The sequence below is a fragment of the Onychostoma macrolepis genome, chromosome 19 (genome assembly GCF_012432095.1).
Source record: "Onychostoma macrolepis isolate SWU-2019 chromosome 19, ASM1243209v1, whole genome shotgun sequence".
NCBI classification, from domain to species: Eukaryota; Metazoa; Chordata; class Actinopteri; order Cypriniformes; family Cyprinidae; genus Onychostoma; species Onychostoma macrolepis.
The window spans coordinates 14,130,227-14,152,877 of record NC_081173.1 but is presented as its reverse complement, the minus strand read 5'-3'; the positions used below and the strand labels follow the sequence as shown (position 1 = coordinate 14,152,877).

Sequence of the window (22,651 nt, the reverse complement as noted above, 5' to 3'; positions counted from 1 at the left end):
CTCTCAAGTTCAAATTCTTCTTCATGAAGTTTAATATAATTTCTCTGTTCTTCCACCTCATCCAATAATTTCTGTACAATTTCTTTGCTTTTCTCAATATTAGATTTTTCTAGATCAGTCTGTTTTATTTTGTTGTCAAGTTCTGATCTCCCTTCTTCTATTTGCTTTCTTTGTAACATTATTTCAGACCGCATCTTCTCCAGGTCATTTCTTTCCTGTTCAGTGATCTTTCTGGCATCATTCATTTTCTTCTGCTCATGATCTATTTTAGTTTTCTCTCTTTCCAGTTCACTCTTTATCTGATCAAGTTCTTCTCTCTCCATCTTTGCTTTTACTCTCATTTCTTCTTCTTTCTCTTTTTCTTTCATAATATGTTCTTGCAGTGTGTTCAACTCTTGCATTTTTAGGCTTATGTCTTGATGTTCTTGCTCAGCTTTAGTTTTCAGCTCCAGAATCTTGACTTTGGTCTCTTCTAGACCTTTTCTCTCTTCTTCTATTTCCTTTTGTTCTGTTAGATATTCTTCCTTCTGTTTGACTTGAGCGGCAGATGCATTAATTCTCTGTTGTAATGCTGCCCATTTATAGTTTATTTCTTCTCTTTCTTGTTCTAGAAGGTCTCTGCAGTTCTTTAACTCTTGTTTTTGTCCAATTATGTCTGTATTCATTTTTTCCAGATCCTCTTTCTGTCTGTTTGTTTCTTCAGTGATGCTCTCAATTTCTTCCTTTTCCTTTTGTAGAATAGCTTCAATTTCCCTCAGTGTTTCTCTCTCCTTCTTTATTTCCTCCTCCATGTATTTGATTTGTTCACTTTCTTTTTGCAATTCTGTCTTACTTTGAGCTAGAAGATATTTTTCATCATTGATCTTTTGTCTTTCAAGGTCAAGTTCTTCTTTCTGGAGTTTAATATAATTTCTCTGCTCTTCTACTTTGTCCATTAATTTCTGAACTATTTCTTTGTTCTTTTCAACTTCATTCTTTTCTAGATCAATCTTTTGCATTTTCTGGTCAAGTGCCGATCTGTCTAATTCGATTGCTTCTCGCATGTCTTCCATTTGCTCTCTTTCTGTTATTGTGTCAGACCTCATTATTTGCAGGTCTTTTATCTCCTGTTCAATCATCTTCCTGTCTTTGTCCATTTCAGTTTTCTCTCCTTCCAATTCCCTCTTTATATGATCAAGTTCTTCTCTCTCCATCTTTGCTTTTACTCTCATTTCTTCTTCTTTCTCTTTTTCTTTCGTAATATGTTCTTGCAGTGTGTTCAACTCTTGGATTTTTAGGCTTATGTCTTGATGTTCTTGCTCAGCTTTAGTTTTCAGCTCCAGAATCTCGACTTTGGTCTCTTCTAGACCTTTTCTTTCTTCTTCTATTTCCTTTTGTTCTGTTAGATATTCTTCCTTCTGTTTGACTTGAGCATCAGATGCATTAATTCTCTGTTGTAATGCTGCCCATTTATGGTTTATTTCTTCTCTTTCTTGTTCTAGAAGGTCTCTGCAGTTCTTCAACTCTTGTTTTTTTCCAATTATGTCTGTATTCATTTTTTCCAGATCCTCTTTCTGTCTGTTTGTTTCTTCAGTGACACTCTCAATTTCTTCCTTTTCCTTTTGTAGATGAGCTTCAATTTCCCTCAGTGTTTCTCTCTCCTTCTTTATTTCCTCCTCCATGTATTTGATTTGTTCACTTTCTTTTTGCAATTCTGTCTTACTTTGAGCTAGAATATATTTTTCACCATTGATATTTTGTCTTTCAAGGTCAAGTTCTTCTTTCTGAGTTTAATATAATTTCTCTGCTCTTCTACTTTATCCATTAATTTCTGAACTATTTCTTTGTTCTTTTCAACTTCATGCTTTTCTAGATCAGTCTCTTGAATTTTCTGGACAAGTGCTGATCTCTCTAATTCGATTGCTTCTTGCATGTCTTCCATTTGCTCTCTTTCTGTTATTATGTCAGACCTCATTATTTGCAGGTCTTTTATCTCCTGTTCAATCATCTTCCTGTCATTGTCCATTTCAGTTTTCTCTCCTTCCAATTCCCTCTTTATATGATCAAGTTCTTCTCTCTCCATCTTTGCTTTTACTCTCATTTCTTCTTCTTTCTTTTTTTCTTTCATAATATGTTTTTGCAGTGTGTTCAACTCTTGGATTTTTAGGCTTATGTCTTGATGTTCTTGCTCAGCTTTAGTTTTCAGCTCCAGGATCTTGACTTTGGTCTGTTCTAGACTTTTTCTTTCTTCTTCCATCTCATTCTGTTTCATGAAATCTTCTTCCTTCTGTTGCCTGGCTTGAGTATCAAATTCATCAATTTTCTGCTGTAACTGCGTCCATTTATTGTTCAGGTCTTCTCTCTCCTGCTCTAGCAGCTCTTTGTATTTACTCATCTCTTGTTTTTGTTCATTTATGTTTGTGCGCATCTTTTCCAGATCCTCTTTCTGTCTGTTTGTTTCTTCAGTGACACTCTCAATGTCTTCCTTTTCCTTTTGTAGATGAGCTTCCATTTCCTTCAGCGTTTCTCTCTCCTTCTTTATTTCAACCTCCATGTATTTGATTTGTTCACTTTCTTTTTGCAATTCTGTCTTACTTTGAGCTAGAAGATATTTTTCATCATTGATCTTTTGTATTTCAAGGTCAAGTTCTTCTTTCTGGAGTTTAATATTTTTTCTCTGCTCTTCTACTTTATCCATTAATTTCTGAACTATTGCTTTGTTCCTTTCAATTTCATCCTTTTCTAGACCAATCTCTTTCATTTTCTGGCCAATTGCTGATCTTTCTAGTTTGATTGCTTCTCTCATGTCTTCCATTTGCTCTCTTTCTGTCATCACGTCAGACCTCATCTTATGCAGTTCTTTTCTTTCCCGTTCAATCATTTTGCTGTCATCATCCATTTTCTTCTGCTCATGATCAATTTCAGTTTTTTCTCTTTCCAGTTCACTCTTTAGGTGATCAAGTTTTTCCTTCTCCATCTTTGCTCTCATTTCTTCTTTTTTCTCTTTTTCTTTAGTAATCTGCTCCTGTTCAGCTTTAGTCTTCAGCTCCAGGATCTTAGCTTTGATTTCTTCTAGACTTTTTCTTTCTTCTTCCATCTTTTTATGTTCCTTCATATAATCGTCCTTCTGTTTACTGACTTGAGCATCAAATTCATCAATTCTCTGTTGTAACTGTGTCCATTTATGATTTAATTCTTCTCTGTCTTCTTCTAGAAGGTCTCTGCAGTTCTTCAGCTCTTGTTTTTGTTTATTTATGTCTGTGTTAATTTTTTCCAGATCTTCTTTTCGTCTGTTTGTTTCGTCAATGACACTCTTAATTTCTTCTTTGTCTTTTTGTAGATGAGCTTCCATTTCCTTCAGTGTTTCTCTCTCCTTCTTTAATTCCTCTTCTGTATTTCCAATTTGTTCGCTTTTTCTTTGCAGTTCAGTCTTAGTTTGAGCAAGAAAATATTTTTCATCACTGATCTTTTGCTTTTCAAGTTCAGTTTCCTCTTCTTGAAGTTTCAGATAATTTCTCTGTTCCTCCACCTCATCCATTAGTTTCTGAACTATATCTTTCTTCTTTTCAATTTCATCCTTTTCTAAATCAGTCTCTTGCATTTTCTGGACCTTTACCACTCTCTCTGATTTGATTTCCTTCTCGAGATCTTTCTCCATTTGCACTTTTTGCGTCACTATTTCACAATTTGTCTTCTCCAAGTCTTTTCTTTCCTGTTCAATCACCTTCCTGTCATCTTCCATCTTCTGCTGCTTATGATCTAACTCAGTTCTTAACATTTCAAGCAAATATTTCTCCGTTGTAATGTTTTCACATTCAGTTTTTTGTTTCAGGATTTCTGTCTGAAGCTTTTCTAGTTCTTCTTTCTTTTTCAAAATGCCCTCTATTTCCTTCTCCGTGTCTTCCCTTTGTCTCAAGATTTCATTGCTGTTTTGCTGTAGAGTTTGTTTTTCTGCTTCTAATGCTGCCCATTCTTTCTCCATTTCTTCTCTCTTCCCTGTCAGTTCTTCTCTGATATGGTCAAATTCATCTTTCTCACTTTGGAGTTGGGCTTTCATTTTAGCAATCATCTCTTTGTCTGTCTGTATTTGTAATTGAACTTTCTTACTGTTCACATCCATCTCTTCCCTCTCGTCATTCATTCTCTTCTTTTCCAGGTGAAGTTCCTCTTTTACTGTATTCATGATGTCTTTATTCTTACTGAGTTCTTGTTTCTCTCTTTCTGTATCACTCTTTAATTGTTCAAATTCTTTTCTCTCTTCATTTAGTTTTTCTTTTTCAACTTGCATGTCTTCTTCTTGTGCAATAAGTTTAGCTTTCATGATGTCCATGTCCTCTGTTAGTTTGTTTGTCATGTTCTTGCTCATTTCAATTTCTTGTCTGTCTCTGATTAATTCACCAGTTTTGGTATTCATTTCCTTTTCCATTTGGTGTCTTTCAGCCTGAAGTTCCTTTTGCATCCTATGAAGTTCATTTCTCTCGTATCTCATTTCTTTCAGATTCTCATCCAGTGTTTGTTGTTGTTGAATTATCTCAGCAGCTCTCATCTCAAGTGTGGCTGTTTCATTCAAAACCTTATTTCTGATTTCTTGTAGTTGCTCTCTTTCTTCAGTAATCTGTACTTGCAGCATGTTTAACTCTTGTATTTTTATGTTTACATCATGATGTTCCTGCTCAGCTTTAGTCTTCATTTCCAGGATCTCTTCTAGACCTTTACTTTCTTCTATTTCCTTTTGTTTTGTTAGATATTCGTCCTTCTGTTTGTTGACTTGAGCATCAAATTCATAAATTCTCAGTTGTAACTGTGTCCATTTATGGTTTATTTCTTCTCTTTCTTGTTCTAGAAGGTCTCTGCTGTTCTTCAACTCTTGTTTTTGTTTGTCCAGATCCTCTTTCTGTCTCTTTGTTTCTTCAGTGACGCTCTCAATTTCTTCATTTTCCTTTTGTAGATGAGCTTCCATTTCCTTCAGTGTTTCTCTCTCCTTCTTTATTTCCACCTCCATATAATTGATTTGTTCACTTTCTTTTTGCAGCTCTGTCTTACTTTGAGCTAGAAGATATTTTTCATCATTGATCTTTTGTCTTTCAAGGTCAAGTTCTTCATTCTGGAGTTTAATATATTTTATTTGCTCTTCTACTTTATCCATTGATTTCTGAACTATTGCTTTGTTCCTTTCAATTTCATTCTTTTCTAGATCAATCTTTTGCATTTTCTGGTCAAGTGCTGATCTCTCTAGTTTAATTGCTTCTCTCATGTCTTCCATTTGCTCTCTTTCTGTCATTATGTCAGACCTCATCTTATGGAGGTCTTTTCTTTCCTGTTCAATCACCTTTCTGTCATTATCCATTTTCTTCTGCTCATGATCAATTTCAGATTTCTCTCTTTCCAGTTCACTCTTTATCTGGTCAAGTTCCTCTCTTTCCATCTTTGCTTTTATGCTAATTTCTTTTTCTTTAATAATCTGTTCTTTCAGTGAGTGTAGTTCTTCTTTTTGGAGTGTAATGTAATTTCTCTGTTCATCCACCTGGTCCAATAGTTTCTGAACCTTTTCTTTGTACTTTTCATTATTTTCTAGATCAATCTCTTGTGTTTTCTGGACAAGTGCTGATCTCTCTAATTTGATTGCTTCTCTCATATTTTCCATTTGTTCTCTTTGTGTCATTATTTCAGACCGCATCTTCTCCAGGTCTTCTCTTTCTTGTTCAATAGTCTTCCAGTCATTGTCCATTTCAGTTTTCTCTCTTTCCAGTTCACTCTTTATCTGATCATGTTCTTCTCTTTCCATCTTAGCTTTTAATATAATTTCTGCTTCTTTCTCCTTTTCTTTCACAATATGTTCTTGCAGTGTGTTCAACTCTTGTATTTTTAGGCTTATGTCTTGTTGTTCCTGCTCAGCTTTAGTCTTCAGCTCCAGGATCTTGACTTTGGTCTGTTCTAGACTTTTTCTATCTTCTTCCATCTCCTCCTGTTTCATTAAATCCTTTTCCTTCTGTTGTCTGACTTGAGTATCAAATTCATAAATTCTCTGCTGTAACTGTATCCATTTATTTTTTATTTCATCTTTCTCTTGCTCTAGAACCGATCTGTATTTTCTCAGCTCTTGTTTTTGTTCATTTATGTTTGCGCTCATCATTTCCAGATTTTCTTTTCGTCTGTTTGTTTCTTCAGCAACACTCTTAAGTACTTCCTTTTCCTTTTGTAGAAGAGCTTCCATTTCTTTCAGTGTTTCTCTCTCCTTCTTTATTTCCTCTTGCGTGCAGCTGATTTCTTCACTCTCTTTTTGCAGTTTAGTCTTTATTTGAGCCTGAAAATCTTTTTCATCATTGATCTTTTGTCTCTCAAGTACAAGTTTCTCTTCATGGAGTTTAATATAATTTCTCTGTTCTTCTACCTCATCCAATATCTTCTGTACAGTTTCTTTGCTCTTCTCATTTTCACATTTTTCTAGATCAGTCTGTTTTATTTTGTTGTCAAGTTCTGATCTCTCTTCTTCTATTTGCTTTCTTTGTAACATTATTTCAGACCGCATCTTCTCCAGGTCATTTCTTCCCAGTTCAATTATATTTCTGTCATCATCTATTTTCTTCTGCTCATGATCTATTTCAGTTTTCTGTCTTTCCAGATCACTCTTCATCTGATGAAGTTCCTCTCTCTCCATCTTTAGTTTTACTCTTATTTCTTCATCCATTTGTTGTCTATATTCTTCAGATTCATTCCTCATGTTCTCCAGATCTCTTCTCTCCTCATTCACAGCTCTTATACTCTCCTTCAATCTTTGCTTCTGCTGATTAATTTCAGCCTTTTCAATCTGTAACTCATATTTGATTTCTTCCATTTCTTCTCTTTGTTTTTGTAATGTCTTCTGGAGAACATCCAGCTCGTTCCACTTCTTCATCATGTCCTCTTTTTCTTTCTCGATTTCATCTCTCTGTCTCAGAATTTCGCTAGCCTTTTCCTCAAAAAGCTTTTTCTCATCATCCATTGATCTTTTACTCATCTCTTCTTTTTCTATTTGTTCTGTCATGTGCATCTCCAGGCCATCAACTCGTTTTTGCAAATCTTCTTTTTCCTTTTCAATGTTATTTCTCTCTTTTTCCAGATGGTCTTTCTCAGTCTTAATCAGTTGACTTTGCTCTTCTATGTCATCAATAGTCTTTTCTAGTTCACTCTTCTTCCTCTTATTTTCTTCCATGGCATTGGCACATTGCTCCATCATTTGTTTAAGGTGGGCCTCCCTTATCTCCATTTCTTCTTGCTCCCTTTTGATCTCTTCTAAGATGTTTTTCAGATTTTCAGCATCATTCTGAACCTCAGATTTTGTCTGGTCAACCAGTTTTCTTTCCTCTTGGAGTTTTTCTGCTTCAGTTTGGATCACTTCTTGTTGTTCCACCAGCTTGGCTTTTGTGATTTCCAGATCTTTCATTAACTTGTTATTCATGTTCCTGTTTTCACCAATGTCTTGTTTTTCTCTTTGCATTTCATCTCTCAGTTGCGCAAGTGCGTTTTCCTGCTTTGCAATAGTCTTCATGTCCTCTTGCATTCTTTGTCTCTGAACTTCTAGCTCAATCCTCAATTCATCCATTTCCCTTCTTTCTTCCGTTACCTCTCTTACACTTTGATCCAGTCTTTGCTGCTGCTCAGTAATATATTTATCTCTCTGCTCCAGCTCAGTCTTCTGATTTATCACTCTTTGTCTCACTGATTCTATTTCATCATTTACCCTATTTATATCAGCTTTCTCTTTTTCAGTTTGTTCTCTCTCAATAAGAAGCTCTATCTTATTTTTTTCCAGTTTTTCTCTTTCTTTCTCTAGCTCTTCTAACTGGACTTGAAACTTATCTTTCTGTTGTTTAGTCCAGATCTGCAGATCATCTTTTTTCTGCTTCATTTCTATATGTTCATTGTCTATTTCATGCCGTATCTTCTTAAGCAACTCAAATTCCTTATTATTTTCTTGTTTTTGCAGTTCTGTATCAACTTGCATCTCTTCAAGGGCATGTTGTCTCTTTTTGGTTTCCTTAAGAGCATTGTCTAAATCTTCCTGTTCAATGTGAAGCTGAGCAGCTATTCCATCTAATTCTATGTTTCTCTTCTCTACTTCCTTTTCCTTCCTCTGTATGTTTAGTTCTTTTTCATCAAGAGCATTCTGCTTGTCTTGCATGAGTTGCTTTTGTAGTTCAATTGACTGAATCTGATGGTGTATTTCACCTTGCATTTGTTCAACCTTGTCTCTTTCTTTGTTGGTCATGTATGTTATGTTTTCCATTTCTTCTTTGGCCTTCTGAAGTATTTGCTTCTCTTCATTCATTTTTATGATGTTAAGCTCCAGTGTCTGTTTCTGCTGTTCAGTTTCAAATCTCTGTTTTTCCAGATCTTCTCTCTCTTTTTTGTTTTCTTCCCTGGATTGATCATCCTGTCGCTGTTGGTTGAGTACCTCCATCTGCCGTTCCTCAATGTTTGATTTTTCCAAAATAAGTTTCTTCTTCAAAATTTCATTTTCATTTTGCTTGTTCTGTATCTCTGCTCTTAAAACTTCTAGTTTGTTTCTTAAAGTTGTCAAGTTATTCCTCTCTTCCTCTATTTCTTGTTTTTCACGAAGAAGTTCTTCCTTCATCTCCTCAAGGGCCAGTCTGTCCTTTTGTATCTGCTCAATCTGGTCCATCATTTGTTTTTCCAAGTCTTTCTTTTCTTTGGCAATTTCTGTCTTTTCCTTTTCAAGCATCACTTTTGTTTTCTCAATTTCTTGCTTTTGTCTCTCCATCTCGTTTATCATCTCATCAAGGTCCCTCATTTTCATTTCAGTCTCTTCAGACAAACATTTAATTTCTTCTCTGTCTTTATCTAGTTGGATTTTAATTTCTCTTTCTTTCTCCTTTAGGTTGGTGTCTATTATTATCATTTTATCTGTCTGTATCTTTATCTCAGCTTTTGTCTTTTCAAGATTAAATTTATCGTCTTGAAGTTGTTGATTATCCTTTTCAATTTCTACTTTTGTTCTCTCCAGTTCAACCCTCATTTGCAGTAATTCTTCCATTTCTTTATCAAACTTTTCTTTCTTACTTTTAATGCCATCTCTAATTATTTGCAACTCACTGTGAAGTTTGTTAGTTTCTTCCCTTTGTCTTTCTAATTGTCTGATTTCTTCCTTCACTCTTTGCTTTTCACCCTCAATTTCCAAGCAGCATTTCTCTTGATCTTTTCTTTCCTTCTTGATAACATTTTGGATCTCTTTGGATTCTTCTCTTATCTGTTCTAGTGCATTCTTCTCATCTTGTACATTCAGTTTCTCGTGTCTTAGATTTTGTAATTGTTTCTCCAGATCATTTTTCATGTTTTCAAGTTTAGCCTTCTCTTGGTCCATCAACTTTTTGCTGATTTCAAGCTGTTCTTTTTCTTTCTGTACTTCTTCAGTCAGCTTTCTGTATTCATTGTATTCTCTTGTAATTGTTTCACCCATTTCCATTAATCGCTGTCTCTCCTCTTGAATTTCGGCCTCCTTTCTTTCCAGATTATTTTGAATCTCCTTCTCGATTTTATACATTTCATCTTGAGTCTGTTTCTGCTGCTGCTGCTGCTCCTCCATTACAGTTTTTACTCTGTTTTCAAGCTCACTTTCCTTTCTTTGTAGTTCTTCTCGAAGTGTATACAGTTTCTGTTTTTCTGAATGTATATTTTTCTTCTCTTTGTCAACATCATCTCTTTCCTTCAGAATGTCCACCTTCATTTGCTCTAGAGCCTCTTTGTGATTTTGAATCTCTTGTTTCGCTATCTCATCTCGTTCTTTCTGCTGGAATGCTTTTCTTTCCAGGTCCTCTGTTTCTCTCACTAACACTTCCCTCTTAAGCTGCAGATGTGTCATTTCCCTTTCATAAACATCCCTGTCATTTTTCAGTCGTATCTTATCATTTTGAAGTTCTGCACTGATTATATTGAGATCTTTCTTCTTGGTCTCTATTTCTGTGATGATATTCTCTATATCTTCTCTTTCTTTTTGAAGTTTTAGACTGAGGTCTGTTAATCTGTCCCGCTCATTGTTTGCTTCCTGAATGAGTCTGTCAGTGATCTCTGATTTCTTCTGAAGCTCAGCATTCTCTTGTTCAATCAAATACCTCTCTGTGCTGACCATCTGCCTCATTTCTTCCAATTGCTCTTTTTCTTTGTTTAGTTCACTCTTCATCTCCTGTAGTTTCTCCTCCATTTTTATAGCATCATGGAACTTTTCATCAAGTTTAGCCCTCTCGTTTTCTAGTTCATTCCTCATCTTTTCTAGATTTTTCAGTTCCACATCATAAGCCTTCATTGTAGCACTCATTTCATGCCTTTGTTGATTGATTTTAGTTTGTTCATCTTCTAACCAATCCTTCTCCATGATCAAAGCATGTTTTGAAGATTCAACATCAACTCTCTGTCTCTGTAGTTCACTTCTAGAGAGCTCCAGCTCCTGCTTCTCTTGCCTTACATTGTCCATTTCTTTTTCTATATCTTCTTGCTTCCTCAGTATTTCCATATTGATCTTTTCAAGTGTATCTTTCTTTTTCTCTATTTCTTCAACAATCCGACTTTTCTTTTCCAACTCATGTTTCTGCTTCTCCAGTATCTGCTCTCCTCTCTTTACTTCAGAAGTAATGCCTTCCAGTTCAGCCCTTTTCTTTTCATGCAGGATTTTCATTTCTTCCATGGTTTGCCATAGGTTTTGTATATCTCTGTTGAGCTGTTCCAGATCACTCTTGTTTCTCAAGAGTTCCTCAGTGACCATTTGTAGTTCTTCCTTGTTCTTTCTTGAATCCTTAAACTCTTCCATTATTTCTTTAGCTACTTCTACCTTAACCAGCTCTCTTTTGGTCTCCACATCCTCCTTTTCTCTGTTTATCTCATCCTTCAGCTGCTCCAGTTCTTCTCTTTCTTTCTGCAGCATTTCTCTCATGCTCTCTTCCTCCTGTTGCTTTTCTGCAAGCTCTGCTTTCATCTTCTCCAATTCATTCTTGTCTCTTCTGGTGGTTTCTATCTCTTTTCTAAGGCTTCCAAGATTTTCCCTTATTTGTCCAATATCTTGAATGAGCCTCTGGATCTCAGACTTGAAGTTTTCCTTTTCATCTCTCACCACCTCACTTTCCTCCATCCTGCTCTCCATATCAACTTTTAGATTTCTCACCATTTCCCTGATTTTCACAACCTCTAAAATTAGTCTTTGGATGTCAGCATTGTTACTTTCTCCATCTTCTAGATTCACTGTTTTCTCCACCAATAGCTCAAAATCCTCTCTTGCACTTTGAACATCAATCTTGAGTATTTCCAGCTCCTGCCGCTCTCTGTTGATCTCCTCTCTTGCCTTTGCTATCTCAGTCTTCATTTTCTCCACCTCATTCCTCTTTCTTATCACTTGTTTCATCTTCTGGTCCAGATCTTTCTTTTCTAGGACTATTCAGACCTTAAGACTTCCATTTCTCCCTTCTCATGCATCATTTTCTGAATCCTTGTTTCTAGAACTTCTCTCTGGCTCTGTATATCCATCAGCTCCACCTCTCTCGTGTCCTTTTCATGTTGTAATATCTCAGACCTCATGCTTTCTAGCTCATCCATCTGATGTTTTAAATCTGCTTTAGTTTTCTGAAGTTCTACCTGCTGTTGATCCAGCTCAGCCTTCAACTCTGTCAGTTTGTCTATTTGTCTGTTAATTTCATCTGTCTGACTCTTACTCTCTTCTTGCTGGTCAGCCATGCTTAATGATTCCATTTTGTCCCTTAATTCCTCTGAATCTCTCCTCATTACTTCTTTTTTTCTGGAAGGTTTAACTGTTTGTACTGTGCTTTCTCTAGTTGTTTCTTCAAGAAGGTTTTTGAGAATTTCATATTGTTTCTTAATGTCAACATTTTCTTTCTTCACCAGTTCATTTTCGTCATGGAGTTTTTGTTTGTCCAATGCCATTTCTTGTTTTTGTCTTTCCAAATCAGCTCTATTTTTCTCAAGATCACGTCGCTCTCTGCTCAACAAGTCTTTGGTACTCTCAGTTTGCTGTTTCACTTTTTGTATCTCCTTGTTCTGTTGCTCATAGGTTTCCTTCATGCTCTGTTTCATGGCTTCGACTTCCAGTCTCATGTTCTCCAGTTCAAATCTTTCTTTTCTAGCAGTCTTGACTTCATCTTTCATTCTTCTGAGAACCTCTCTGACATGCTCAATTTCCTGGATCAGTCTCTGCATGTAATCACTCATTTCTTGCCTTTCCTCTGAATCCGCTTGAACATTAACATCTCTCTGCATGCTTCTTTCCAGGTCATGTTTTGTTCTCCAGGCCATTTCCCTAGTCTTTTCAGCCTCTTGAATAAGCCTCTGTATCTTGGTGTTTATTTGTTCTTTCTCTTCCAGATCTCCACCTCTTTCTTCCGTACAAGATTGTAGTTCTTCTCCCACTCGTTGTTTCTCAGCTTTCATTCGCTCCATGTCATCACGCTCTATACTTAACATGACCCTGTCCATTTCAAGTTTCTCATTTGCACCTTCAATATCAGCTCTCATTTTCTCCAGCTCATCTCTCTTTCTCGCTGCCTGTCTCATCTTGTGATCAAGATCTTTCTTTTTGCTATCAGTTTCATCCTGAAGAAGCTTCAATTCTTTCATCTCACGTTTAGTTTTTTGCATCTTTTCCTCTAATTCCTCTTTCTGTTTGAGTATTTCAGCTCTCATACTGATGAGTTCTTCTTCCTCTGAGTGTCTTTTAGTCTCAAACTCTTCTTTTTGGATTAAAATATTTGATTTGATCTCCTCATATTTCTCCATTTCTTTTTTAGCCTCTCTCAACATTTCATCATTTGCTTTTCTTTCTTTTGCTAACTCAGATTTCATTCGCTCTAGCTTAACTCTTTCATCTTGAATATCCTGTTTTTGAACTTTTATCTCCTCTAATTCTTTATGCAGATTTGATTTATTTTGTTTCATATCATCTATGTCTCGTTTCAGTTGTGTTCTGCTTTTCTCAGTCAATTCCTTTTCATGCAAAAGTTTACCTCTTTCTCTCTCTATGTCATGTTTTTGCTTTAAGATCTCCTCACTCATCTGATCAAGACTTTCTCTGTCTTTCTGTAGGTTTTCACGAATTATGTCAATCTCTTCAGATTGCCTGTTGAAATGTTCCTTGGTTTTTTCCAGATCCATCTTTTCCTTTGTAACATTCACTTTGTCTACAGCAATGGCTTGTTTTTGTCTTTCTGTCTCAGCTTGTATTTCATCCAGGGTGTCATTTTTCATTTTAATCTCCTTAGCAAATTGTTGCCTCTCTTTGTCTAACTCTTCTGCAGCCCTCTGCCTTTCTTTCTGAACTTCTAGCTTCATCTTCTTAATATCCTCTCTCTTCTTTACCAGCTCATCTTGCTCATTTTTAAAAGCTTGTTTCTCTATTTGGAGGTTTTCCAAGTCTCTAGCCAGCTCAGCTCTCTTTTGTTCCAGATTCTGTAAATCAGCCTTTTCTTTTATTATGTTGTTTTTCATGTTATCCATTTCTTTTTGTTTAGTGTGAAGTTCTGTTCTCATTTGTTCTAGTTCATTCTCTTTGTGTTGTATTTTTTCCTTCTCATCTTCAATTTGAGCTATTTGTCTTAAGTTATTTGTACTCATTTGCTTCAGAATGTGTTTATCTCTCTGTAAATCAGTTCTTTGTCTATCTAGTTCTTCCATGGCTTGGTTTAGCTCTGCCTTGGTTTTCGCCAGCTCAGATCTTTCTTCTTGAAGCAAGTCTTTGGCAGACTGAATTTCCTTTCTTTGCTTCTCTGTCTCATCCATGAGCTCTTCCGCCTTTTGGTAGTCCACTGGAATACCACTGATATCTAATTGCTTTTTAAATGTGGCTGCCATCTCTACTGCCCTCCATCTTTCATTATTTGTCTTCTCAGATAGTTTCTTCAAGTCTTCAGCTTGTCTTTGAAGATCAGTTTTCATCCTCTCTAGTTCCTCTTTCTCATTTTCAAAGGTGTGCTTTTCAACTTTTAGATTCTTTAATTCTTTCTCCATATACATTTTTTCCCTCTCCATAAAGTCCAAATTTTTGGTCAACAGCTCTCTGTCTTTTTCAACCTGATCCTTTTCCTCAAGTAATTTTAGTCTCAATTGTTCACAGGTCTCCTTTTCTTCCTCTAGACAGACCATATCTATCTCCATATTTCTCTTCTGTGCCATCATTTCCACTCTTTCTCTTTCTACGTTGGTCATTTCTGTCTTTGTGAATTCCATTAGATCATCAACCTCTCGCTGTAATAGATCAATGTCAGTTTGTCTTTGGTCAAGTTGACTCATTTCCATCATGATTGTGTTTTTCAGTTCGTCCATTTCATGTTGTTGTTGCAAAATGTCTTCCTGCAGCTTTGCAACTTCACTTTCTCTGCGAGAAAGACTTTCATTCGCTTTTTGAATAGTCTCCACTTGTTTTGAGATGTTCACCCTCATTTCTTCAAGAGCGTCTCTCTCTGTCCGCATCTCTTTTATAGCTATCTCATTCTTTTCTTGCTGTTCTGCAAGAAGTTTGTTGGCTTTAGCAATTTCTGTTTTGATTTTCTCTAAATCAGTCTTCTCCATTTCAAACTCAGTTGCTTGCTTTTGTTGATTAATTTTTTGAACATTAATCTCCTCATTAAGACTTTCAAGATTTCTTCTCTCTTCCTGAAGTTGAGCTGACATTTCTTCTAGCTTCTGTATTTCGTTTTGCATGTCCTGCTTTTCCTTTTCAATGTGTTCAGCTCTCATCTGTTGCAGTTTGTCCTTTTCATCTTCAATAAACTTCTTCTCCAACATTATCTCCTGTTTATAAGGTACATCCTCAACTTCAGGTGAGTCTGACTTTTCACTCTCAACATCTGTTTCTAATGCATCTTTTAAGTCAATTTCCAGCATCTGTTTCATCAAAACACTTTTTCCATCTGAATCTGACATTTCTTTGTCTGTTAAAGATTTGACTACATCCACGTCACTCTGTCGAAGAACCATTTCAGCCTCTGACTTCTCAAGCAGACTCTCTTCTTTTATGCCAGACCTAAGGTGATCAATATCTTCTTGTTTTCTTTCGATGTCTTCTCGCATTCTTTCAAGTTCTTTCTTTTCTATTCGTAACTCTTGCTTTTCATCTTCAAGTGCCATTTTTTCTCTTGTTATATTCTCACTCATCTGTTCAAGCATGTTTCTATCTTGTTGTATATCTGCCAGAGTGATCTCAATGTTTGTTTTTTGTTCAGAAAGCTGTTTTTCATGCTCTTCCTTGGTTTGAGACATCTCAGCTTTGGTTTTCTCTAGGTCAGACCGTTCCTTTCTAATCAAATCTTTGCCTCTCTCAATTTCTTCTTGTTCCCTTTGTATTTCAGTATAGGTATCATCCAGAATATCTCCCTTCTTTTTAATTTCCTCAATGAGATCATTGATTTCTTTCCTCTCTTTCTGGAGTTGAGCTGTCATTTCATTAAGCCTTTGTCTTTCATGTTGTGTTTGTAGTTTGATCTTCTCAATCTCATGTGTTTCTCGTTGCAGGTCAGTTTTGATCTGTTTTATTACTCCCTTCTCATTCTCCAAAGCTTCTCTCTCAAGTTTCAGACTCTCTGTGTCTCTGTCTACATTAACTAGTTTTTGTTGCAGATTTTCCATGTCTCTTTTCAGCAGTTGTCTATCATTTTCCAGCATTTCCTTTTCAGTCAATATCTCCTTCATCTGAAGCTCAACATCTTCAGACTTCTTTCTCAGCTCAGTCATCATGTCCTGTTTTTCTCTGATCACTGCAGCTCTTTCACTTTCAATGTTGTTCTTTTCCTTTTTCATTTCACTTTGTTGTTTATAAACCTCTACTTGTAGTTGATCTAGTTCATCTTCTTTGAGTTTCATTTTCTCTTTCTTATCTTCAATATCATCAATTTGTTTGGAGATGTTCAATCTAATTTGCTCAAGATTGTTTTTCTCTCTTTGTAGATCTGCCATTAAAGACTCATTTGCGACTTTCATTTCATCCATAATTTTATTATTTTTCTTTGTATCTTCAGCAAGATGAACGATATCTTCTCTCTCTTTGTGAAGTTCTTCAGCCATCTTTTCCAGACTCTGTCTCTCATTTTGTGTTTCTTCTTTGAGCTTTCTGATATCATCCACTTCTCTTTGCAGCTCAATCTTCATCTGTTCTAACTTGTTGTTCTCATCTTCAAACACTTGTTTCTGAAGTGTCACCATCTTTAGGTCTTTGGTCAGATCTTTTCTACTTTGGTCTACATCATCTCTTTCTTTCTTTATTTGCTGTTTCTGTTCTTCAATCTCTTGTTTATCTTTATCTAGTTGTCTTCTTCTTTCTTCTATCTGTTGTTTGTCTAGCTCAGATTGTCTCAGATCAAGCTGACTTCTGTCTTTTATTATAATGTTTCTGTCATTGTCTAGTTCCTGTTTCTGATTTTGAATTTCAGTTTTCAGTTGTTCGAGTTCATGCTGTTTTTGTCTCATTTGTTCCTCTTGATTTTTAATATCATGCATCTGTCTTGTGATGGTCTCGTTCATCTCCTCTAGGTTGTCTCTCTCTTTCTGTATCCCTGCCAGAATGATTCCTTGCTTTTCTCTTTCTTTTTCAAGATCCTCCTTGGCTTTAGCAAGTTCCCTTTTGATTTTCTCAAGATCATGTTTTTCCTTCTCAAGCATGTCTCTATCAGATTGAATGTTCATTTCATCAAAGACAATGCCTTTTCTTTTTGTCTCCTCAGTGAGATTGTCAATTTCTTCTCTCTCTTTCTGGAGTTGAGCTGTCATTTCCTCCAGCTTTTGTCTTTCATCTTGTGTTTGTAGTTTGATCTTCTCAATCTCATGTGTTTCTCGTTGCAGGTCAGTTTTGATCTGTTTTATTACTTCCTTCTCGTTCTCCAAAGCTTCTCTCTCAAGTTTCAGACTCTCTGAGTCTCTGTCTACATAAACTATTTTTAGTTGCAGATCTTCCATGTCTCTCTTCAGCAGTTGTCTATCATTTTCCAGTATTTCCTTTTCAGTCAATACCTCATTCATCTGAAGCTCAACATCTTCAGACTTCTTTCTCAGCTCAGTCATCATGTCCTGTTTTTCTCTGGTCATTGCAGCTCTTTCACTTTCAATGTTGTTCTTTTCCTTTTTCATTTCACTTTGTTGTTTATGAATCTCTGCTTGTAGTTGATCTAGTTCATTTTGTCTCAGTCTTATTTTCACTTTCTCATTTTCAATATCATCAATTTGTTTGGAGATGTTCAATCTCATTTCCTCAAGATTGTTTTTCTCTCTTTGTAGATCTGCCATTAAAGAGTCATTTGCAACTTTAATTTCATCCAGAATCTCATATTCCCTCTTTGTATCTCCAGCAAGATTAGCAATATCTTCTTTCTCTTTGTGAAGTTTTTCGGCCATCTTTTCCAGACTCTGTCTCTCATTTTGTGTTTCTTCTTTTAGCTTTCTGATATCATCCACTTCTCTTTGCAGCTCAATCTTCATCTGTTTTAACTTGTTCTTCTCATCTTCAGTCGCTTGTTTCTGAAGTGTCACCATCTTTAGGTCTGCGGTCAGATCTTTTCTGCTTTGGTCTACATCATCTCTTTCTTTTTCATTTGCCATTTCTGTTCTTCCATCTCTTTTTTATCTTCATCTAGTTGGCTTCTCTCATTCCACATTTTTTCCATAATATCATTCACTTCTGTCTGTTGTTTGTCTAGCTCAGATTGTCTCAGATCAAGCTGAATTCTGCCTTTTATTATAATGTTTCTGTCATTGTCTATTTCTCTCTGCAGATCCTGAATTTCAGTGTGCCGTTGCTCAAGTTCATGCTGTTTTTGTCTCATTTGTTCCTCTTGATTTTTAATATCATGTATTTGTCTTGTGATGGTCTCATTCATCTCCTTTAAGGTGTCTCTCTCTTTCTGTGTCTCTGCCAGAATTAATTCTTTCTTTTCTGCTTGCTCAGCAAACTGCTTTTCAAGATCTTCTTTGATTTTAGCAAGTTCATGTTTGGTTTTCTCCAGTTCATGTTTTTCTTTCTCAAGCATGTCTCTATCAGATTGAATGGCTTTAGTTTTCACTTCAATTTCTGTGTTCATTTCATTCAAGACCATGCCTTTTCTTTCTGTCTCAATGAGATTGTTGATTTCTTCTCTCTCTTTCTGGAGTTGAGCTGTCATTTCCTCCAGCTTTTGTCTTTCATCTTGTGTTTGTAGTTTGATCTTCTCAATCTCATGTGTTTCTCGTTGCAGGTCAGTTTTGATCTGTTTTATTACTTCCTTCTCGTTCTCCAAAGCTTCTCTCTCAAGTTTCAGACTCTCTGAATCTCTGTCTACATTAACTAGTTTTTGTTGCAGATCTTCCATGTCTCTCTTCAGCAGTTGTCTATCATTTTCCAGTATTTCCTTTTCAGTCAATATCTCCTTCATCTGAAGCTCAACATCTTCAGACTTCTTTCTCAGCTCAGTAATCATGTCCTGTTTTTCTCTGATCACTGCAGCTCTTTCACTTTCAATGTTGTTCTTTTCCTTTTCATTTCATTTTGTCGTTCATGAATCTCTGCTTGTAGTTGCTCTAGTTCATCTTGTCTCAGTCTTATTTTCTCTTTCTCATTTTCAATTTTATCAGTTTGTTTGGAGATGTTCAATCTCATTTGCTCAAGATTGTTTTTCTCTCTTTGTAGATCTGCCATTAAAGACTCACTTGCAGCTTTCATTTCATCCATAATTTTATTATTTTTCTTCGTATCTTCAGCAAGATGAACGATATCTTCTCTCTCTTTGTGAAGTTCTTCAGCCATCTTTTCCAAACTCTGTCTCTCATTTTGTGTTTCTTCTTTGAGCTTTTTGATATCATCCGCTTCTCTTTGCAGCTCAATCTTTATCTGTTCTAACTTGTTGTTCTCATCTTCAAACACTTGTTTCTGAAGTGTCACCATCTTTAGGTCTGCGGTCAGATCTTTTCTACTTTGGTCTACATCATCTCTTTCTTTCTTCATTTGCTGTTTCTGTTCTTCAATCTCTTGTTTATCTTTATCTAGTTGGCTTCTCTCATTCCTCATTTTATCAATAATATCATTCACTTCTGTCTGTTGTTTGTCTAGCTCAGATTGTCTCAGATCAAGCTGACTTCTGTCTTTTATTATAATGTTTCTGTCATTGTCTAGTTCCTGTTTCTGATTTTGAATTTCAGTTTTCAGTTGTTCGAGTTCATGCTGTTTTTGTCTCATTTGTTCCTCTTGATTTTTAATATCATGCATCTGTCTTGTGATGGTCTCGTTCATCTCCTCTAGGTTGTCTCTCTCTTTCTGTATCCCTGCCAAAATGATTCCTTGCTTTTCTCTTTCTTTTCAAGATCCTCCTTGGCTTTAGCAAGTTCCTTTGATTTTCTCAAGATCATGTTTTCCTTCTCAAGCATGTCTCTATCAGATTGAATGGCTTTAGTTTTCACTTCAATTTCTGTGTTCATTTCATCAAAGACAATGCCTTTTCGTTTTGTCTCCTCAATGAGATTGTCAATTTCTTCTCTCTCTTTCTGGAGTTGAGCTGTCATTTCCTCCAGTTTTTGTCTTTCATCTTGTGTTTGTAGTTTGATCTTCTCAATCTCATGTGTTTCTCGTTGCAGGTCAGTTTTGATCTGTTTTATTACTTCCTTCTCGTTCTCCAAAGCTTCTCTCTCAAGTTTCAGACTCTCTGAATCTCTGTCTACATTAACTAGTTTTTGTTGCAGATCTTCCATGTCTCTCTTCAGCAGTTGTCTATCATTTTCCAGTATTTCCTTTTCAGTCAATACCTCATTCATCTGAAGCTCAACATCTTCAGACTTCTTTCTCAGCTCAGTCATCATGTCCTGTTTTTCTCTGGTCATTGCAGCTCTTTCACTTTCAATGTTGTTCTTTTCCTTTTTCATTTCACTTTGTTGTTTATAAACCTCTACTTGTAGTTGATCTAGTTCATCTTCTTTGAGTTTCATTTTCTCTTTCTTATCTTCAATATCATCAATTTGTTTGGAGATGTTCAGTCTCATTTGCTCAAGATTGTTTTTCTCTCTTTGTAGATCTGCCATTAAAGACTCATTTCCAACTTTAATTTCATCCAGAATCTCATATTCCCTCTTTGTATCTCCAGCAAGATTAGCAATATATTCTTTCTCTTTGTGAAGTTTTTCGGCCATCTTTTCCAGACTCTGTCTCTCATTTTGTGTTTCTTCTTTTAGCTTTCTGATATCATCCACTTCTCTTTGCAGCTCAATCTTCATCTGTTCTAACTTGTTCTTCTCATCTTCAAAAACTTGTTTCTGAAGTGTCACCATCTTTAGGTCTTCGGTCAGATCTTTTCTGCTTTGGTCTACATCATCTCTTTCTTTCTTTATTTGCTGTTTCTGTTCTTCAATCTCTTTTTTATCTTCATCTAGTTGGCTTCTCTCATTCCTCATTTTTTCCATAATATCATTCACTTCTGTCTGTTGTTTGTCTAGGTCAGATTGTCTCAGGTCAAGCTGAATTCTGTCTTTTATTATAATGTTTCTGTCATTGTCTATTTCTCTCTGCAGATCCTGAATTTCAGTGTGCCGTTGCTCAAGTTCATGCTGTTTTTGTCTCATTTGTTCCTCTTGATTTTTAATATCATGTATTTGTCTTGTGATGGTCTCATTCATCTCCTTTAAGGTGTCTCTCTCTTTCTGTGTCTCTGCCAGAATTAATTCTTTCTTTTCTGCTTGCTCAGCAAACTGCTTTTCAAGATCTTCTTTGATTTTAGCAAGTTCATGTTTGGTTTTCTCCAGTTCATGTTTTTCTTTCTCAAGCATGTCTCTATCAGATTGAATGGCTTTAGTTTTCACTTCAATTTCTGTGTTCATTTCATTCAAGACCATGCCTTTTCTTTCTGTCTCCTCAATGAGATTGTTGATTTCTTCTCTCTCTTTCTGGAGTTGAGCTGTCATTTCCTCCAGCTTTTGTCTTTCATCTTGTGTTTGTAGTTTGATCTTCTCAATCTCATGTGTTTCTCGTTGCAGGTCAGTTTTGATCTGTTTTATTACTTCCTTCTCGTTCTCCAAAGCTTCTCTCTCAAGTTTCAGACTCTCTGAATCTCTGTCTACATTAACTAGTTTTTGTTGCAGATCTTCCATGTCTCTCTTCAGCAGTTGTCTATCATTTTCCAGTATTTCCTTTTCAGTCAATATCTCCTTCATCTGAAGCTCAACATCTTCAGACTTCTTTCTCAGCTCAGTAATCATGTCCTGTTTTTCTCTGATCACTGCAGCTCTTTCACTTTCAATGTTGTTCTTTTCCTTTTTCATTTCATTTTGTCGTTCATGAATCTCTGCTTGTAGTTGCTCTAGTTCATCTTGTCTCAGTCTTATTTTCTCTTTCTCATTTTCAATTTTATCAGTTTGTTTGGAGATGTTCAATCTCATTTGCTCAAGATTGTTTTTCTCTCTTTGTAGATCTGCCATTAAAGACTCACTTGCAGCTTTCATTTCATCCATAATTTTATTATTTTTCTTCGTATCTTCAGCAAGATGAACGACATCTTCTCTCTCTTTGTGAAGTTCTTCAGCCATCTTTTCCAAACTCTGTCTCTCATTTTGTGTTTCTTCTTTGAGCTTTTTGATATCATCCGCTTCTCTTTGCAGCTCAATCTTCATCTGTTCTAACTTGTTGTTCTCATCTTCAAACACTTGTTTCTGAAGTGTCACCATCTTTAGGTCTGCGGTCAGATCTTTTCTACTTTGGTCTACATCATCTCTTTCTTTCTTCATTTGCTGTTTCTGTTCTTCAATCTCTTGTTTATCTTTATCTAGTTGGCTTCTCTCATTCCTCATTTTATCAATAATATCATTCACTTCTGTCTGTTGTTTGTCTAGCTCAGATTGTCTCAGATCAAGCTGACTTCTGTCTTTTATTATAATGTTTCTGTCATTGTCTAGTTCCTGTTTCTGATTTTGAATTTCAGTTTTCAGTTGTTCGAGTTCATGCTGTTTTTGTCTCATTTGTTCCTCTTGATTTTTAATATCATGCATCTGTCTTGTGATGGTCTCGTTCATCTCCTCTAGGTTGTCTCTCTCTTTCTGTATCCCTGCCAAAATGATTCCTTGCTTTTCTCTTTCTTTTTCAAGATCCTCCTTGGCTTTAGCAAGTTCCCTTTTGATTTTCTCAAGATCATGTTTTTCCTTCTCAAGCATGTCTCTATCAGATTGAATGGCTTTAGTTTTCACTTCAATTTCTGTGTTCATTTCATCAAAGACAATGCCTTTTCGTTTTGTCTCCTCAATGAGATTGTCAATTTCTTCTCTCTCTTTCTGGAGTTGAGCTGTCATTTCCTCCAGTTTTTGTCTTTCATCTTGTGTTTGTAGTTTGATCTTCTCAATCTCATGTGTTTCTCGTTGCAGGTCAGTTTTGATCTGTTTTATTACTTCCTTCTCGTTCTCCAAAGCTTCTCTCTCAAGTTTCAGACTCTCTGAATCTCTGTCTACATTAACTAGTTTTTGTTGCAGATCTTCCATGTCTCTCTTCAGCAGTTGTCTATCATTTTCCAGTATTTCCTTTTCAGTCAATATCTCATTCATCTGAAGCTCAACATCTTCAGACTTCTTTCTCAGCTCAGTCATCATGTCCTGTTTTTCTCTGGTCATTGCAGCTCTTTCACTTTCAATGTTGTTCTTTTCCTTTTTCATTTCACTTTGTTGTTTATAAACCTCTACTTGTAGTTGA

At 35.9% G+C, this 22,651-nt stretch overlaps 4 protein-coding genes across 4 annotated transcripts; all 4 read right to left on the bottom strand.

Annotated features, from left to right (window-relative positions):
• Positions 1-1,708: 1,708 nt before the first annotated feature.
• LOC131525126 (trichohyalin-like) lies at positions 1,709-11,368 on the bottom strand. Its single transcript, XM_058752504.1, has 2 exons — positions 5,023-11,368; positions 1,709-4,746 (listed from the first exon to the last, which is right to left on the bottom strand). Exons 1-2 carry the CDS (start codon positions 11,366-11,368, stop codon positions 1,709-1,711), a joined length of 9,384 nt encoding a protein of 3,127 aa, XP_058608487.1.
• A 29-nt stretch (positions 11,369-11,397) lies between these two features.
• On the bottom strand, positions 11,398-17,691 carry LOC131526270 (trichohyalin-like). The gene has a single exon (XM_058754472.1). It carries the CDS (start codon positions 17,557-17,559, stop codon positions 11,398-11,400), a length of 6,162 nt encoding a protein of 2,053 aa, XP_058610455.1. The 5' UTR covers positions 17,560-17,691.
• Positions 17,692-18,280: 589 nt separating this feature from the next.
• Positions 18,281-19,306, bottom strand: LOC131526277 (trichohyalin-like). The gene has a single exon (XM_058754484.1). The coding sequence runs from the start codon at positions 19,220-19,222 to the stop codon at positions 18,431-18,433; it is 792 nt and encodes a 263-aa protein (XP_058610467.1). The 5' UTR covers positions 19,223-19,306; the 3' UTR covers positions 18,281-18,430.
• Positions 19,228-22,614, bottom strand: LOC131525125 (trichohyalin-like). The gene has a single exon (XM_058752503.1). It carries the CDS (start codon positions 22,612-22,614, stop codon positions 19,228-19,230), a length of 3,387 nt encoding a protein of 1,128 aa, XP_058608486.1.
• Positions 22,615-22,651: the final 37 nt, after the last annotated feature.